This window comes from Elephas maximus, chromosome 11 (genome assembly GCF_024166365.1).
Source record: "Elephas maximus indicus isolate mEleMax1 chromosome 11, mEleMax1 primary haplotype, whole genome shotgun sequence".
Classification (NCBI taxonomy): Eukaryota; Metazoa; Chordata; class Mammalia; order Proboscidea; family Elephantidae; genus Elephas; species Elephas maximus.
The window spans coordinates 30,299,043-30,317,857 of NC_064829.1; the positions used below are offsets into that span (position 1 = coordinate 30,299,043).

The following is an 18,815-nucleotide window of genomic DNA, read 5'->3' on the forward strand; positions in this document are numbered from 1 at the left end:
TTTGTTCAACTTTACTGTGTATTAAAAAATAACATTCTGTTGCACAGTGACTTTTCTTCATTTTAGAAACATTCTTCATGATAAAGACCAACATTTTATAAAAAGTGGGGTTTTTTGATTTGACTTTTTTCTTTTTCCCTAGAGGCAGACACCTTAGAGGATATGGCCTACGTTTCAAATTCAGTCTGTGATTTATTCAAAGCTAATATTTAATTCCATTTTTAATATTTAATTCCAGAGTATTTCCTCTATAACTAAGATATTATCAGTTCTGACCCTCACATCTCCATTGCCTGCAGCAAGGGAATACACCCTAATATTAGTCTTACCTGAGGGTGGAAGGCTGCAAAGGTAGTAGATTCTATACCTTGGGGATGTTTTGTACTTTCAGTAATTTTTAATTGGGCTAAGAATTGACATTATTTTTAAAAAGGTAAAACTCTGAAGTTTTGTGTCTGTTTTCATAGGCCATGAATTCCGTTTTCATCATTTAGAAGATTTGTTTTGAGGTTACAACGCTCGTCAGCATTGTACTATTAACAAAACAGAGCTAGACCTAATGGGAATATGGAACTATCAGGCTCATACCGGCACCCTGGTAGCATAGTGGTTGAGAGCTGCTGCTGCTAACCAAAAGGTTGGCATATTAAATCCACCAGCCACTCCTTGGAAATCTTATGGGGCAGTTCTACTCTGTCCTATAGGGTCGCTATGAGTTGGAATTGACTCAACAGCAATGGGTAATGGTAATGATAAGGCTCGTACTATCAATTGGGTCCTGGCTCTGAGTGACTGCCATGTTTCACAATTCCTATGTGAAACTATTTTGCACAGTAAAGTAATAGTTGTTTGGAAGGAGTAGTGTCTTTGTGTGTGATTTAATGCTGCGTACTTTCATTCCACCGAACAGGTTGATGTCCGAAAATCTGCCCCTTCCATGATTGATCGGCTTCAGAGGCAGATAATCATAGCTGACTGTCAAGTTTACCTGGCTGTGCTTTCTTTTGTAAAACAAGAGTTATCAGGTATGCTGAAGCATTAATTTTGATGGCTTGTCCTATTCAGTGGACACATCAGTAATATTCTTTTTTTAGAATGCCTTGTGTTTCAGTCTTTGAAAACATGTGGCGCCTCTTTGGGGCATGATACTGATTTATTACTTGGGAAATTGAAACCACAAGTGCTTAATGTGTATTTGTGGAGTAATTTTAGTCCCAAAGTCTGTGCTTTATCGGCTTGTCTCAGATAATTATGTTGTTGTAGGGTGCCTTTTAGTCAATTCTGACTCATAGCAACCCCATGTGGCAGAGTAGAACTGTCTCATAGGGTAGAACCACCCTCTAGGCTGTAATCTTTGTAGAATCAGATTGCCAGGTCTTTCTCCAGCGGAGCCGCTGGCCGGGTTCCAACTGCCAGCCTTTTGGCTAGCAGCCAAGTACTTAACCATTGCGCCCCCAGAGCTTAATTCTGTCATACCTACTAAATTACAAGTGTGTGTGTGTAGTACTTCTTCTTTATGCAAATAAAGTTGTGATAACATTTAAAGGGAAATATAACAGGCTTAAATTCTAGTTTTTCAGGAAATTGTTATTGAAGGCCTAAGGGTGCACTATAAATTTCCTAATACACTTGTAGAACCCGTGTTTTAAAAACCTTCAATGAGGGACATAAACTAATTTAAATAGCCTCTCCAAGACAAATGTTTTCTAGGCATTTGTAGCTTTAATTTCTTGAGTGATACAGACTCAGTTGAGTCTCTAATAGCTTGCTTTAAGACCAGCTAAACATGACACAAATTCTTTTGCTAATGTATTTATGTGTCTCTCTGATACTGACAGCAGGAATCTGTCACTTTGGTGGATGGGATTTACTTAAAAAACAAAAATTCAGAAAGGAAATGAAATAAAATTCACAATCAGAAAAGCATTTTCTTCTAAACCTTAGCTAAAGAAGGCTATATTGCTGCTAAGTCATAACACAGTCTTCTTTCTAGACTACCAGGAGCCATTGTTCCCCCTTTTCTTTCTTCTTTCATTTTCTTCTATTTTGACCACAAAAAGTTGGACTTCTTAGAACTTACCCTTCCTTTTAAAGATGTTTTGTGACTGTACTTTGTTTGCTTTGCTTCAGTTATTATTATTTTTTTCTCTTTAATCTTCACCTCAGGACTCTCCCAATAATAAACTTACTCACATGGTATAGGGCCCATCACTCACGCGGATTTTGTGTAGTGCAAGAATATAAAGCCCTTGCGTGGAGTTCCACACTGACTCATATAAAAGAGCAGCGGAACCTGTCTGGACCTCTTTGTACAAGGCAGGAGCTTGGACACTTTCTGTGATCTTATACTTCTTTTCCAGACGCTCGGGGACTTTTTGTAAGGAAGCGGATTTTAGCCATTAAGAAAATACCCTTTTAGAGAGAGAAGGATACAGCAAACGTAGTTAACATTTGGGGAATCTGAGTGAAGAGTATCTGGGAATTGTATTAATCTTGCAACCTCCAAAATTATATAAAAATTAAAAGAACGAGTATATCTGTCCTTCATTTGTTCATTCATTGCCCTATCCAGTGAGTATTTATTGAGCATATGCTATGTGCCAGGCAGTATATTTGGTGAGCAAACATAGGCCATGGTCCATGTCCTCATGAAATTCAGAGTCATCAATTAATATTTTATACTTTTAAAAAAAATTATTCTGATTGTAAAATTAGTGAATATTGTTACAGAAAATTTGGGAAATACAGAAAAGTACAAAACAAAGCATCTCACTACTAATCTCAACATCCTTTACTGTTAATATTTTATTTCATGTTTCTCTATTTTTTTTAATAAAATTGAATCTACTTTTTAAAAATATTTCCCCTGTAACTCAGTTCTCAAAAATGTAATTTAAATAATAGCATATTTATCATATGGATACTCCATAATTTGTTTAACCAATTCCTCTTGGACGTTTGGATGTTTTTGCTTTGCATTTTTTGTTTTTTACTTATTAGTGAGAATGAACCTATTTTTATATTTTATTCATAAGTTATTTATTTCATCAATTGCCTTCATGCATTTTACTCATTCTTCTAATAGTTTAGCATTAATTATTTAATCCTGTTTATCATAGATTTTTAACAACATTCTTGGTTCTTCAGGAAGCCATATGACTTTTTGAATGTACTATTGATACTGAAAATAAAATTCTGATAGACAAGAAAGCCTCAGGTTCTAATAAATGTATTTAGCGGTCATTTGCATTCTGAGTAGCTCAGTATTTGTTTCAAACAAACATAACTAAAAATGTGCTTCATTTGCCTTTTAGAAACCCACTGGGTTATTAAACTACAAATAATTTATTAACTTCTTTGTTGTACTCCATTTTTTAGAAAACTTGTTAGGTGGTTAGTATTCTTGAATAAAAAAAATTCTCCTTTCTGGAGATGTTTGTTCTAGGTGCCCCTCCCCCCATGAGTAAACACACGGGGTGGAGGGGGAGGGTCATGCTGGATGAGCAGAGTAACTGGGTAGAGGTGAGTCTGTGAAGTTTTTAATGCATCATATTTTTTAAAGAACTCTTGTGCTTTATCTCATTTGAACCTCTTTGTAATGAATTGCTTCATTATCTCTATTTTCCCATAATACTTAAGAGGTATCTTTTTAATTTATTCTTTTCTCCAAAAGGTTTTGTTCTTTTTTCAGTAAGTATGTATTACCTTTGTGATAAAAAGAGATTATTCTGAAAACCAATTTTATGGCCTTTGCTGCCTTCTTTTATTATTTATATATATATAATCATTGCCACTGAGTCGATTCTTACTCATAGTGACCCTTTAGGACAGAGTGGAACTGCCCTATGGAGTTTCCAAGGAGCGCCTGGTAGATTTGAACTGTCAACCTTTTGGTTAACAATGTAGCTTTTAACCACTACGCCACCAGGGTTTTATTATAACTTCCTTTATTTTCTTTTGGACTTAAAGATAGGGCCCACACCTTACTCATCTTTGTATTCTTGGCATACTGTGGTGCTCAAATTTTTTTTTTTTCTCAAATCAGATTGTTTTCCTTATATTACAGGTGAGACAGTTGTAGTTAGATGATGTATAAGCTTTTTAGTGGTGATAGAATCAGGAATAGAGCCATCGATTTCTTATTTCATAACTGAATTCCTAGTGTCCATACAGTTTTCCCATCACCTTAGTTTAGTTGCTTGTGCCACTAACCTTCCAGTAGCCCAGGCCTGAGACCTGGAGTTCTCCCAGCCCCTGCCCCCTTGCTCCCTTTGTCCGATGAAGCTAGCCTGGAATGGTGTAGAGCCTGTTCTCCAGGCCACATTCTCTAGTTACCACTGGTGCCATCGGTCTAAAACTCATTATACCTTCACTTTAAACACATCATCTACAAGAAAAGTTCACATCCCTACCCCCTTCCCAGCCTCCCTGCCTTCCCACTACCAAATCCAGCTAAGCTGGACTCCTGGGAGCTCCCTGAATACCCTTTGCTACCTTATGCCTTGTGTACTCTACCCTCTTAGCTTGGAATGCCCTCACCCCTTTTATCTTCCCTTTGTCTGTCAGGTGCAGCCCAGGGCTACTGCCTTTGGATAAGCCTCCCTCATTGACTTTACCAATCTGGGCTTTGTTTTTTGACATGTACACTGTACATAGCCAGTTAGAGCATTCATCACACAGCAGTACACATTTTTGTTAACATGTCAGCCTATGTATTAGACTGTAAACTCCTTGAGGGCAGGGCCTGTGTCTGCCTGCCTGCTGGCTTTCCTTCTTTCCCATGTTTGTTGAGCACGTGCTATGAGTAATCTCCAAAGCTTTGCCTGGGAAGTTTAAGGATCCCTGATCCTGTCTGCTGAGCAGGGTTATAAAGAATGAAAGTCTATTTCATTCTCTGTGTCCCTGGCACCTGATACAGCGCCTGTGCCTAGCACTTGATGGGTGTATATTACGTGAATTAAAGTGTCTTAGTCATCTTTTGTGCTGCTATAACAGAAATAGCACAAGTGGATGGCTTTAACAAAGAGAAATTTATTTTCTCGCAGTCTAGATGTCGAAATTCATGGTGTCAGCTCCAGGGGAAGGCTTTCTTTCTCTGCTGGCTCTGGAGGAAAGTCCTTCTCATCAGTCTTCCCCTGGAACTTCTCAGTGCAGGAACCCCAGGTCCAAAGGATGTGCTCTGCTCCCAGCACTGCTTTCTTGGTGGTATGAGGTCCCCAACTTTCTGCTTGCTTCCCTCTCCTTTTATCTCTTATAAAAGGTGGTGCAGGCCACACCCCAGGGAAACTCTCCTTACTTTGGATTAGGGATGCGACTTGAGCAAGGGTGTTACATCCCACCCTAATCCTACTTAACATAACCTAATCTTGCCTTGTTAACCACAGGCAGAGATTAGGATTTGCAACACATAGGAAAATCACATCAGATGACAAAATTGTAGACAGTCACACAATACTGGGAATCATAGCCTAGCCAAGTTGATAGATATTTTTTGGGCAGACACAGTTCAATCTGTGATATAAAGGGAGGGTGGGAAGAAGCATGATGCCATTCAGGAAAGAGGTACATGCTATCAAGTGGAAGCCCCATGAAGAGTTGGGATTGGAGCAGTGATTCTATTGGAAGTCTTTGGACAGGGGATGAAGATAATGAGGAGGTGGGCTGACTGCTGAAAACATCATTATCTTTTTTCTTCCAAAGTCGGTTATGTGGATTACAAGAAAGGCAAGCCTGAACACACCTTCCATTTTAGGGTTAACCAGCCTTATACGAGGACAAGTGAACTGACGCAGTGCTGCTGGTAGGACCTCTCACCAGATAACATCACCCCTGAAAAATCACAGAATTTATTCTTAGATGAATATAGTGTAACTTGATGTTTTGACTTTCGAGATAACTCTTGCCCATTCCCAGGAAGGACTTGCACCCCCATTTTAGGGGCAGGGTTTCCTATTTCCCATTCAGCCCCAGCTGACTGATGCCGGCTCCTAATCTGGTGGGGCGAAAGGTCTGCGGCTTTCTGTTGCCTGGCAGGCAGACCGATGAGGAAGGCTGAATGAGGTATGTATGACCTTTCGGGAGCCATATGGAAGGCAGGGCAGAAGATGTGGATTTTGAACATAATTTTCTCTGCATGTCGGGAAGATGTGACCTCACTTGCTGCATTGCCATGTGGAGCTGACCAAGCATCCCTCTTGTGGGGGCTGCTGGTCTGTGTGTGCAGCCCACTGTGGGTCAGCTGTGACTTTGACTCAGCCCTCACCTCTGGCTGTGGGTAGACAATGTGGTTCACAGTGTTTGGGATGGGGAAGTAGGGTGAGTCCTGGAGAACCTGTTTTAGTGCCAAGTCGAATTTAGAAAATAGTAAGAATTAAATCTCTGTCTACATGTATATATGTTTTGTTTTATACATTTTTCAGTTTAAAATGTTTGACTTAGCTGAAGACTTCGCGATCTGTTTATCTGGCTCAAATTAAGGGCATTAAGGCTTATAATTATAGATTTTAACATGTGCTTTTAAACATTGGCACATATGCTCCTACATTAGGTGAGAAATAAAGATACGTTGAATTAATTTCAGTTTTATTCAGTAAAAATGGGATTTTTGCAGTGGTTAAGACCTCAGCTGCTAATCAAAAGGTTGACAGTTTGAATCTACCAGCCGCTCTTTGGAAACCCTATGGGCCAGTTCTACTCTGTCGTGTAGGGTTGCTATGAGTCGGAATCGACTCAATGGCGATGGATTTGTTTTTTTTTTTTTTAATTTAGAAAATTGTTTTATTGTGGTAAAAAAATATGTAATGAAACATTTATCAATTCAGGCTTTTTTTATGTATACAGTTCAGTGGCAACAATGGTGTTCATCATGTTGTACAACACCATCACTGCAATTTATTTCCAAACTATCCCACCACCATTAACAGAAACTCAGTGCCGCCTAAGTGATGACTCCCCCATCTTTGGTAACCACTGATAAGCTTTGGGAAACCCTGGTGGCATAGTGGTTAAGTGCTACCACTGCTAACCAAAAGGTCGGCAGTTCGAATCCACCAGACTTTCCTTGGAAACTCTATGGGGCAGTTCTACTCTGTCCTATAGGGCCACTATAAGTTTGAATCTACTCGGTGGCAACAGGTTAATAAGCTTTGGGAAACCCTGGTGGCGTAGTGGTTAAGAGCTATGGCTGTGAACCAAAAGATTGGCAGTTCGAATCTACCAGGTGCTCCTTGGAAACTGTATGGGGCAGTTCTACTCTGTCCTGTAGCATCGCTATGAGTCAGAGTTCTAGTTTCCTATTTCTTTTTCTGTTATTCTATTCAATCTTTGACTTTTTAGATCTTAACTGAAAGTCATCATTCTTGTTTGTAGGCAAGTTGGGTCAATCTGATCATTCGGAAATTCACTTTGTTAGCATACAAAGAAGTGTAAGCGTTTTTTCAAATTTTTATTTTCCATAATGCCTGCATTTAGGAGGAACAAAGTCAGTCATTAAGTCTCTTAAAGCAGGATCGAGGTCTTATTTCTCTTTGATTCACCTAAAAGAGTGCTAGGAACACAGTATTTGCTCAGTCAATATTTCTGTTAAATTCACCTGAATGAAAACAAATTGTTTCAAACATGTATGACTTTTAAAAGTGTAAAGTTAGAAAGCTAGTTTCTTCTTTAAAAAAAAGACATTTATAGACCAATTTCTTTTACCTGTCCATCTAATCCTATGGGATTCATACTTTTGTGGACTTAGGCTATAGGACATTAATCACCTAGACTTGTAGGATGGTTGTGTTTTTGTGACCCTACAGGAGATATGGTCATCATTTTTCAGAAGATTGATATGTTTAATAAAATACTTGTTACTATGGATTAAAAAAAATGGATTGGGGGTACCTAAAACCATCCCTGGGTTTGATGGTTTTCTAGGAGGACTCACAGGACTAAGCACGTAGCTGTACTCATGGTTATGATTTATTACAATGAAAGGATGCAGAGGAAAATCAGAAAAGGGAAAAGGTGCATGGGGCGAAGCCCAGGAGAAACCAGGTACAAGCTTCCAAGTGTCTTCTCCCAGTGAAGTGGACATGCTTAATTTTCCCAACAATGAGTAGTGAGAACACTTATGAAATGCTATCAGCCAGGGGAGCTCACTAGAGAGTCAGTACCCAGGGTTTTTATTTGGGTTTGATTAAGTGGGCAGCTCCTGCTTGGCACATGCCCAAAGTCTAGACTCCCAGAAGAGAAGCAGGTGCTCAGCATAAGCCATATTTTTATACAAATAGTTTAGGTACAGTGAGTCACTCTTACCAGTTCTGGGAATGGTGAGAACCCACCTAAAATAAAAGTTTCCAATCAAGAGCCAACCTGATAAACAGGCCTTTCAAAGGATAGAGTCAGGCCTGCTATGTTAAAGCTTTTCTGCCTATATCATATTATTTTAGCTCACTTTCCATTCAGGAATCAGGATTTTATAAATCATATTTTATTTTTATATTACATATTTTCTGAAATGTAAAAAACACCTTTTTAAAAAAAAAACTTGTTTTCCTGCTCCTGTCTACAGGGCCTGGAAGCCTGGTAGTTCATGTTTGTGCTTTGAGGTCAGAGTTTCATACCATATTAGTAATAGGGCCAAGGGGTTAAGCTCTTTCCTGAAGTTATGAGAGAACTTTTTTATATTACAAAAACTTCCTGCAGAAGACCGTTTCCTCAGAAATGTGGCAAAGATGCAGTCAGACAAGCACAGATAAATCTGAAGGTGAAAATGTTCACAGGAAGGGAGGTGGAGGGCAGGATCCTGAGGTCTTGTGGTGAGGGGCTGGCGGGGTGTGGAGGGCAGTCATTCCCAGGCCATGCCTCTTCTCTCTGAAGTTTTCTCTGTGGTACGTATTCTCAGGAGGACTCTGTGAAGAAAAATTAGCCTAACGGGAAATACTGGAAGCAGGCTTTAAAATAACAGCTTTTCACCCCATCGTGTGGATTAGCTTATTCTTTGCCACCTTCCTTCATTGTGGAGCTCTCTAGGGCGGGCAGTGGGTAAACACCATTATTATAGACCAAATAAAGCCAACTGATAAGAGTGTGGTTAGGCCATACAACAGATACCAGATAGAGATGAATTGGGGATTTATTGCTTCTCTGCATTTAACACAAATCAATGTTTTGATAATAAATTGGCCATTTGTCCACCCAGTAAATATTAACCCTTTTTGCTTGCTTGTTTTCATTTTTGGCAAGACACTATGCCTGGTGCTTGGGTATAAAATGCAGCAGCAAATTAGACCTAGATCTTGTTTTTGAGAAGGAATGAGACACAGGGCAGAAAAACGTAAGATTTATGAAAGAAGTCGTCAGTAAAGTCTCATGGTAGTTCAGAGAAACGGGTGTTTCATAGAGCATGTGGGAAAAATAGATTCAGATGATGCTTTGCATTCATTCATTCATTCGTTCAGCATATGGTACCTACTTAGATACCACCACTACCTACTGGTGTCCTGGTGGCACAGTAGTTAAGAGTTAAGCTGCTAACCAAAAGGTCCACAGTTCAAATCCACCAGCCACTCCTTGAAAACTCTGTGGAGCAGTTCTACTCTGTCCTATAGAGCCGCTATGAGTCGGAATCGACTTGAACCAAAAATTCAGAGTTCTTGCAAAGTAGTCTTAACATGTAGTGAAGACAGACAGACAGCAAATAAGGAATTAGGTAAGTGCTACAGAAAATAGGGTGCAATGGTGGATAATAATTTTTGTTTTTAAAATTTTGCTTGGTTTTCAGATTGTTTTTCCATATCCTGTACTAGCAATCTCTGGAACTTATTCAGGAGGCTTATTTTTAAATGTTTTTCTTCCCTTCTCTTTGTAGCATATATAAAAGGTGGGTGGATCCTCAGGAAAGCCTGGAAGATTTACAATAAATGCTATCTGGACATCAGTGCCCTTCAGGAGCTGTATCAGAAGAAGCTAACTGAAGAGCCCTTAACTTCTGATGCTGCAAATGATAATCACATTGTGGCTGAAGGGGTGTCTGAGGAGTCTCTGAACAGACTGAAAGGTGCTGTGAGCTTTGGATATGGCCTTTTTCACCTTTGCATATCCATGGTGCCCCCAAACCTGCTCAAAATCATCAACCTGCTGGGTTTTCCTGGAGACCGCCTACAGGGCCTTTCTTCACTGATGTATGCAAGCGAAAGTAAGGACATGAAGGCCCCTTTAGCTACGTGAGTAGCTGTATTGCAATGCTTTGGTAGATAATATAGTGTTGAAAGTAAGTAAACTACAATCAAAGACTTTAAAGGAAACTGCAGGTAAAATGCTTGGTTGTTCGCTGTGATGCCATGCCTTGTGTCTTAATGAAACGCTGGGGACTGTGTTTGGTGGTGGTAGTGGTGGTGGTGTTTGTAAGCTGACTTTAGAGAACAAGGCACTGTGAACAAGTGCTGGAGTTCTACGGTCACTGAGCCTCTTAAATCATGTGATCATATCTTTCAGCCTCAAATGATTCGATAAGCAGTTTTGTGACTGAGATTTATAATCTTGATTTTGGGATTTAAGGGGTACACATTTTTGATAAGTGATTCTAGAGTTTTTATTCTTATAAATAACCCTCATGTTGGGTAATTTCCCTTGATGGTTCTGATGGGCCAGTTGGTCTCTTATATGTGGCTGGGATATTTTGTGCTGTTGAACTAAATGGAGTCGTGTTACTTTGTTCAGTCTAGACTTAAGTGGCAAATACTTAAATGGAAGAGCGTGGGGAAGCAGATGTAACAATCCAGAGCAAGAATCCACCCATTTCTACATCAGTTATCAATGACGTGATTTTTTTCCAATATTTGCAATTTAAATAATTTTACCAAACAGCAGGTGTCTTTTGTCTGACATCATACCACTTATCAAATTTTTTTTTTTAATGTTGATATCATAGAAGACTTTAGTGATGTCTGTTTCTACTCATGTCAGTATTGAGGAATTTGGATGTTAACTCTGAATGAGTTGATGGCTACTAAAAAAAATATCATTAGTTTTGCATTTCAAAAATACCTGTGCCTTCTCAAACTCATTAAATTATTAAAAAAAAAAAAATTATAGTGGCCCTTTATTAATTTGACTACATAGATTTGTAATTTGTGATAATTTGTTTCAGTCTATATCTTCATATTTTTGCTTATTTCTGAGGAAGGAATGAATTGAATTAATAATATAAATTAGTATGATCTCCTCAAGAGAACCAAATTCATGAGCACACCAGAAGCATACATTTGCATAAAAATATTCGATGTGTTGGTTAAACCTTTTTGTCTGGTCATTAAAGCAGGCCCCAGTGGATCAGTTTTGTTTACCTAGTTTAATATGGCATTTTTCTTGAAAGTAATGGATATGAATTAAGAAAATTTGAAACAATTTATTTGTTTTTAAATTGAGTATCCTCAAAAGGGCTCTATATCTGGCCCTCTTACTTATTTTAACCCAACTTAATATAATTTGTGCCAGTGGTCCCTGTGTTTAAATTTGGATTCTGAGGCTTACACCCTAGCTTTTGTGAACACAAGAGAAAATAACATTTTTTTTTTCTTTTGTGCAAAAAGCAATGCTTTTATTATGAGGGGACAGTATATTTATGGTGGTCAGCTACTGTTTTCTAATTTGTGCACTGATGGGTAAGATTCACTAGGTTTATTGATGAGTAGACTGTAAATTCACGAGTAAACTTCAGTAATTCTGAAGGTCTGCATTGCTCACATCTTCCGTGATCCATCCAGAAGGTTCAGAAAAGCGAAATGCTTCTGTTACCCTATTCTTCCCTCACCTAATGGAAGGAAGTCTGTTGATGTATATGTTGTGCTGAAGTTGCAGTTTTCCAAATATTGATAAAGTTAAATGGGAGTGATACTCTGACTTTACTTCTTCAGAGTCTACATAGTAAACTTTTGGAAGGAACTCTTTGGGAGAGCACATACTGATTTTAAGAAAGTAGAAATAGAGTAAGAAAATCATTTGCTCAGTGTTTCTCTCCCTCTTCCTTTAGATTAGCTCTTCTCTGGTATCACACTGTTGTCCGCCCTTTCTTTGCATTGGATGGCAGTGACAATAAAGCGGGTCTGGATGAAGCTAAGGAGATTCTTCTTAAAAAAGAAGCTGCTTATCCAAACTCTTCCCTCTTCATGTTTTTCAAGGGACGAATCCAACGATTAGAGGTACTGTGCCTTCATCTTTTTAAAATAAAACCTGTTGACTATCAAATCTGTAGTTCTCGCTTGGGGACTACTATCAAAATGAGCCAGATGTCACAGGGCAGCGGAACGTTTTGTTCTTTTGCCCCTCATTGCATCATTGCTGCGGAAGAAGCTTCCAGGAACCCAGTTTGTTAGTCAGTTACCTTCTGTTCGGGAGATGTGGGCGGAATGAGATGTGATCCTCGTAGTTAATGAGACAAGATTGGTGTTCTCTAAGCTTGAGGCATAGGACCATTATTAATTCTCTTAGTTGAAGAATATGGAAAACAATTTTTTTTCCTCTCATGTTACTAATAATCAATTTTAAATTTTGATCTTGGCTGATGATTTATATAAAAGTTTTACTGCTTTACGTAACATAGTTTATAAAGAAAATGTTCTACATTCTGCTTGGGTGAGTAGTGTCTGGGGCCTTAAAAGCCTGTGAATGGCCATCTAGGAAACTCCACTGGCCTCACCCCTTCAGGAGGAAGAAAGAATAAAGAAAACTAAAGAGAACAAGGGAAATATTAGTCCAAGTGACTAGTGAACCACATCTACCACGGCCTCCACCAGACTGAGTCCAGTACAACTAGATAGTGCCCGGCTACCACCACTGACTGCTCTCACAATAGAGGGTTCAGGACAGAGCTAGAGAAAAGTGTAGAAAATTCAAACTCAAAAAGAAAGACCAGACTTGCTAGCCTCACAGAGACTGGAAAAACTCTTAAGAGTAGGGCCTCTGGACACTGTTTCAGCTTAGTAATGAAGTCACTCCTGAGGCTCACCCTTCAGCGAAGGATTGGACAGGCCCATAAAACAAAAGGAGAGTGAAGGGGTATACCAGCCCAGGGGCAAGGACTAGGAGGCAGGAGGGGACAGGAAAGCTGGTAATAGGAAACCCAAGGTTGAGAAGGAAGAGCATTGACATGTCGTGGGATTGTTAACCAATGTCATAAAACAATGTGTATGAAATGTCTGATAAAAAACTAGTTTGTTCTGTAAACCTTCATCTAAAGTACAATTAAAAAAAAAATGAGAAAAAAAGTTACTGCCTTAAATGTCAAGAGAGCATCAGCTTTGAAATAATAATAGCTTTTATTACTTTTTCACTCATTTATTTTGACAAAGTACTGTGGCTAAGAGCTTTATACACCTTATCTGATTAAATTCTCAGAACTTCCCTATGATACAGGTATAAAATTGTCACCTGCATTTTACAGAAGAGGCAAGCAAATCTCAGAGAGACGTTCAGGGGCCTTTCTGAGCTTCCGGGAATGAGTTCAGTCTGCCTTGTTCCCGAACCAGAACATTCTCTGGTCTATGTAGGGGCTCCCCTTTGCCTTTGCACCTCATTTTAATCTGCTTGTTTGAGAGCATGAGGGCTTGTAGAAACATGAAAATATTTATAAGAAGAAATTATATATGAAGGAAGGTGACTGTCATGCTAGATACACCAACAGTATTCTTACCAGTAGCTATTAGTGAATCAATTTGAGATTTTCACATCAGCGTCTGTCCTCCAGTTACCCAGCATGGTCACACAGTCAGGGCTAGAGGTCAGCTCCAGCAAACCCCATACCTACATTTGAAGCTGTCAACTAATAGGTTTTTGTCAAGCAGACTAGCAAATTGAAGTCAGCTAGAGACGGGGTTGGAAGAACAGAAAGGTTTATTCACAGTTTGCAAACTGGGAGACAGGCAGGGTCTCGTGACCTAAGGCTGCCAGCTCCCCGAACCAGGGCAGATTTGCTCCTTTTATAGTGAGGGGAGGATCTTCAGTCTTTTGATGTGTGTGTAGTCCACATAATTTTAGTGAATGGATTTTTGTGCACGGCTCTAAAAATACTGTGCGCAGCCCTGAAAAAATGGTGATGGCTCGTTACTGCCACCCCAGGAAGATCCTATAGCAGGTAGATTGAGTCAGTGTGCCTGTGGCTTGACCTTCTGCCAGAAGAAGACAGGAAACCTGGGGATTCAACCAACCATGGTAAAGTGCTGTGAAAGTTGTAACAAAAATGTAGCAAGGGGAGATTTTTCTGAAAAGCAACTGTTATGGGGTGGTTAATAACCCCTTCCGCACTGCCTGTTTCACTTTTGCCCAGAGGTGCTTTCATGAGCACAGGTATGATTTGTTAATTTTTTTGTTGACAATGGAGTATTGTTTACTTCCTCAATCATTTGTTTTCCTTCACTCAACAAGACTCCTGAATCTTGAATATGACTTCTGAATCTGAAGACTCCTCTGAGCAGTTCTCCAACTTTAATTCCCTAAACCCTTCCTACATGCAAGTTGCATTTTAGCGATTATACCTATAGTTTCTGATTGCAGCACAGTGAACTCCCCAGCATCTGTATTATTTAAGCCTATGTCTGATTTATTTTTCTTCTCATTATCCTGAAGCATTTTCTTTGCATTCAGGCTTACGAGACTTTGCTTGTGTATCTTCCTTCTTTCCCTTGCTATTTTAAAAACATAGTTCTCATCCATTATTTGTCCAGTCGGATTTGTCTGTCAGTGTACTTTCCTCTCAAAATCAGCAGTAGGGCCCTACTTGTAGGGGAAGAGATTTAGGCCGTTAAAGTTTCTCTAGTTCCTCGGATTTGTGCAGGAGAAAATAACATGGCAAAAGGAAATCTCAAATTGACTAAGCCTTCTCACTTCAGTGACCATTTCTGAAATGAAATTTGGTTAGGGGATAAGTGCTCTCTTAAATTTGAATTTGTTAAAGGCCAGGCTTGTACATTTGGGATAGCTCTGAACATCATCATACCTGGTTCAGTGTCCAACAGGGATTTGCTGGCTGTGGGTGAGCCTGCAGTTTAAAATTGTGTGCAGCTCAGTAATGAGACACCATATAGCACTAGGCATTCATTAGAATTCTCTCCCTTTACTTCCCTGATTAAATGAATGCTCTAAATTGGGTTCTGAAGCTGCTACACAGACATGTAAAAATACGTCAGGGCTTATATTTTGTTATGCTTAGCATTTTAGTTAATTTTTTTATCTTAAAATGAAAATGTCTAACATTTGGTTGAACTAATAACTTTTCTTTTCTAAAAACTTAATTTTAGAAAAATGTTCAGAGCTATTCCAAATGTATAGTGCCTGCCCTCTAAGAAATTTAAATCTAAGAAAAAAAACTTCCCTTTCCCCACTCAATTGTAAGACCACTTTTGCTGTGTATTAAATTTTTATGTAAACCGAAAAAAGAAAAAGAAATTTAATCTAAGAAAGCACTTATTCTCCTACCCAAATTTCACCTCAGGAAATTTGGCATGGTTTTAGTTTGTACCACAATTGATTTCCATTAGGGACTGAGTGAATACTAAAAGCACATGGTTATTCTTTGTTGTTGGGTTGATTCTAAAATAAGGAAGCCACAGCTCCCTCAGGATTCTTACATATAAGATTTTTGGAGTCGCCTAATCAACATTATAATGAGGAGATCGATGGTTCAGTGGTAGAATTCTCACCTTCTGTGTTTGATTCCCAGCCTGCACACCTCAAGCACAGCCACCACCCATCTGTCAGGGAGTGTTCGTGTGTTGCTGTGATGCTGAATGGGCTTCAGTAGAGCTTCCAGACTAAGACAGACTAGGAAGAAAGGCCTGGTGATCTACTTCCAAAAATCAGCCAGTGAAAACCCTATGGTCACAGCAGTCCTATTTGCAACCCATTATAGGGATGAGGCAACATTTCCTTCGGTTGTGCGTGGGGTTACCATGAGCCAGGGGCTGACTCCGTGGCAGCTGACAACATTAGTAAACGTTCTAGCTCTTAGCAGGCGTTCAGTCTCTTGTAGGGTAAAGAGATGTGAGTGGAGCACAGGTAGAAGATGTTAGAACTCCTTCTTGTTGAAGCGGCTTGCTTAATTAACTGGTATTTGGTTTTAAGGAAAAGGAAACAAGATCTGTCGAGCGCTCTTATTTAGTGAGCTGTAGCTGAGTGTTGAGCAAAATGTGACAAATGCTTCTGTTTGGCTCTTCTCAAAGGCCCAGAAGATGAAAGGACTTTAGGGCTCACTTGAAATATGGTTGGAATTTTCCTCAAGTACCCAGACACCAACATTTCATTAATCTCCCCAAGTAAGTATGTAGGAATGCATCAGATGGTGGCATCCTTCTTGCAGAGGAGGAAGTCTGCCCAGAGAGGCTGTGATAGGCTGTTGACAGAGGCTTTTTATAAGACCTCGCAAGCCCCAACTCAGTTTATGCAAACACACATGGCTGAAGGTGATCGATGCATTTGCTTGCAGAGAATCTTCTATCTTTTCAGCGAGCATTTCGGTTAGAGATGGGGCCTCTTGAGATCTTCTGTATCAGAAAACATTCACAGAACATGGTCTGGGGGCTCTCATTTACGCAGGTGCACCATATGACGCTAACTTACTTCTTCAGTGACTCAGAATCTGCAAAATTACGGGTAACTTGTTACTACACAGGGTGATCAGCTCAGTATGTGCCCACCGGTTTTAATTTTCCTGCAGTTTTCTCTTGCTTTTTGACTCTTTCTTGTATATTTTCTTGCAAGTCAACATTTATACTGTCCATATTTCCCCTAGTCATTGGCAGTGTTGCCAAGGGGGCAGAACCCAGCACATTTTTTAAATAACCTTTCCTGTGAAGAATGTCAATCCTCATTATTTGCAGATTCCATATTTGTGAATTCACCTACTCACTACAATTTATTTGTAACCCCAAATCAGTGCAGACGGCACATTCATGGTCATTCACGGCCGTGCGTGGAGTGGTGAGAAGGTTGAGTCACTAGGTGAACAACTTCTCAGCCGAGGTCAACCAGGCGACACTCTGCCTTCTTGTTTCAGCCCTCACATGTAAACAACTGCTCTTTTTTCACATTTTGTGCTTTCTTGTTGGTGATTTTGCTGTTTAAAACGGCCTCCATGTGTAGTGCTGAAGTGCTGCCTAGTGTTCCCAAGTGCTAGAAAGCTGTGGTGTGCTTTATGGAGAAGATACTGGTATTAGATAAGCTTTACTCAGGCATGAGTTACAGTGCTGTTGGCTGTGAGTTCAATGCTGTTGAATCAACGATATATACTAAATGAGGTGTCTTTAAACAGAAATACCCATAAAGCAAGGTTATGTATTGACCAGTCGATGAAATTGTTCTGACCAGCGGCTCACAGGAACCTGACCCTGTGTTTCCCCTAGAGCAGTGGTTCAGTATTCACTAATTCAGCGTTTCTGTGACGTTATGGAACATAGCTACTGCAATGAGAATAATGGCATTGACTATCATATGCATCCATGGCAACCCCAGGCGTTACAGAGCAGAAATGCCCCATAGGATTTCCTTGGCTCTAATCTTTATGGAAGAAGATCTCCAGGACTTTCAGTGGTGCTACTGGGTGGGTTCGAACCAACAACCTTTAGGTTAGTAGCGAATGGCAAACCGTTTGCGTCACCCAGAGGCCTATGTCATGTGTGATATATGAGAGATTGATTGATTTAATCTGGTGTAGGGGAGACTGGAGGGTGTGTTTGTCTTCATGCTCCAACTACATAAGTTCATACACACACACACTCACACACACAGAGACCTACATAAAAATAGCATGCTGGTCTGTTTGCCTTATTTTCAGCTCTCATGTATTGGCCCAGATATATTGACTGCTTCAGTCTGTCAAGAACCAAATAATTCACCTTTCTGTAAAGACCGGTGCCTTCTGCCATTTGAAGTGAGAAGATATGTATGGCCCTTGCTTCTGGAGTGGAGCTCTGGTGGCACAATGGTTAAGAGTTCAGCTGCCAACCAAAATGTCGGCAGTTCAGATCCCCCAGGTGCTCCTCGGAAACTCTATGGGGCAGTTCTACTCTGTCCTAGAGGGTTGCTGTAAGTCAGAATCAACTCGACAGCAATGGGTTTTGATTTTCGGGTTTGCTTCTGGAACCCTTATTATATAATTTTTCTCTCATTTGAAGCTGCTTATTTACTTGATTTTTTCCTGGAAAAATACAAACTCTCGCTGCTGGGTCTGCTTCCCTCCTGCTACCTTCTGACCGCTGAGGAAGGCACAGTGACAGGATGTGGCTTCAGTACCCATGGACAGTGTCTGCAGGGGTTGCTTTGATGGTTGACCTTCACTTCACTGTGCTCCTGTCACCCTGGTGTCCCATTCCCTTTCAGAGGCTGGGGTCCTTAACCCTATTTCCTATCGCCCTGCAGTGTTCTATGTGACCAGTGCTCACACTTCCACCCCAGCGTGCGTGTATCTGCCCCTGGACTTACTTTCCACCCATTTTTTCAGATCCTCCTCAGTATTGAGAGGTACCTTTAAAAAATTGTTTTAACGCCTTCTCTCTGTATTTTTATTGGGGTAAAACTGTATTTTTCATGCGTGGAGGTCTGTATCACTCTTTCCTGATTGTGGGAGGGACGGAAATGTGGATGTCGATCTTCTTGGTGATTAATTTATCAGATAGAAACCAACGCGAGGAGGGCCTTCAAGGATCTGTTGAGGGTCGGGGCCCCTGTGGAAGTGCCAAATGCAGAGGGGCCTGAGCCTCTGCTGCTCTCCACCCTGGGCCATGCGGACGTGGAGCCACTTGCAGCAAGCATTTCATTGCATCTGCCAAAGGGCAGGCCTG

The 18,815-nt window shown here is 40.1% G+C and overlaps 1 protein-coding gene and 1 long non-coding RNA gene across 2 annotated transcripts in view; one reads left to right on the forward strand and one right to left on the reverse strand.

The window, feature by feature from the left end:
- TTC39C (tetratricopeptide repeat domain 39C) overlaps positions 1–18,815 on the forward strand; it is a 100,478-nt gene that overhangs the window by 48,437 nt on the left and 33,226 nt on the right. The window contains exons 4-6 of the mRNA XM_049901665.1: positions 911–1,025; positions 9,854–10,208; positions 12,017–12,185. Coding sequence (XP_049757622.1) covers positions 911–1,025; positions 9,854–10,208; positions 12,017–12,185 — 639 coding nt within the window. The remainder of the gene's footprint in view (positions 1–910; positions 1,026–9,853; positions 10,209–12,016; positions 12,186–18,815) is intronic.
- Positions 1–18,815, reverse strand: part of LOC126085888 (uncharacterized) — a 61,827-nt gene that overhangs the window by 6,367 nt on the left and 36,645 nt on the right. The gene's annotated exons all lie outside the window — the stretch shown is intronic.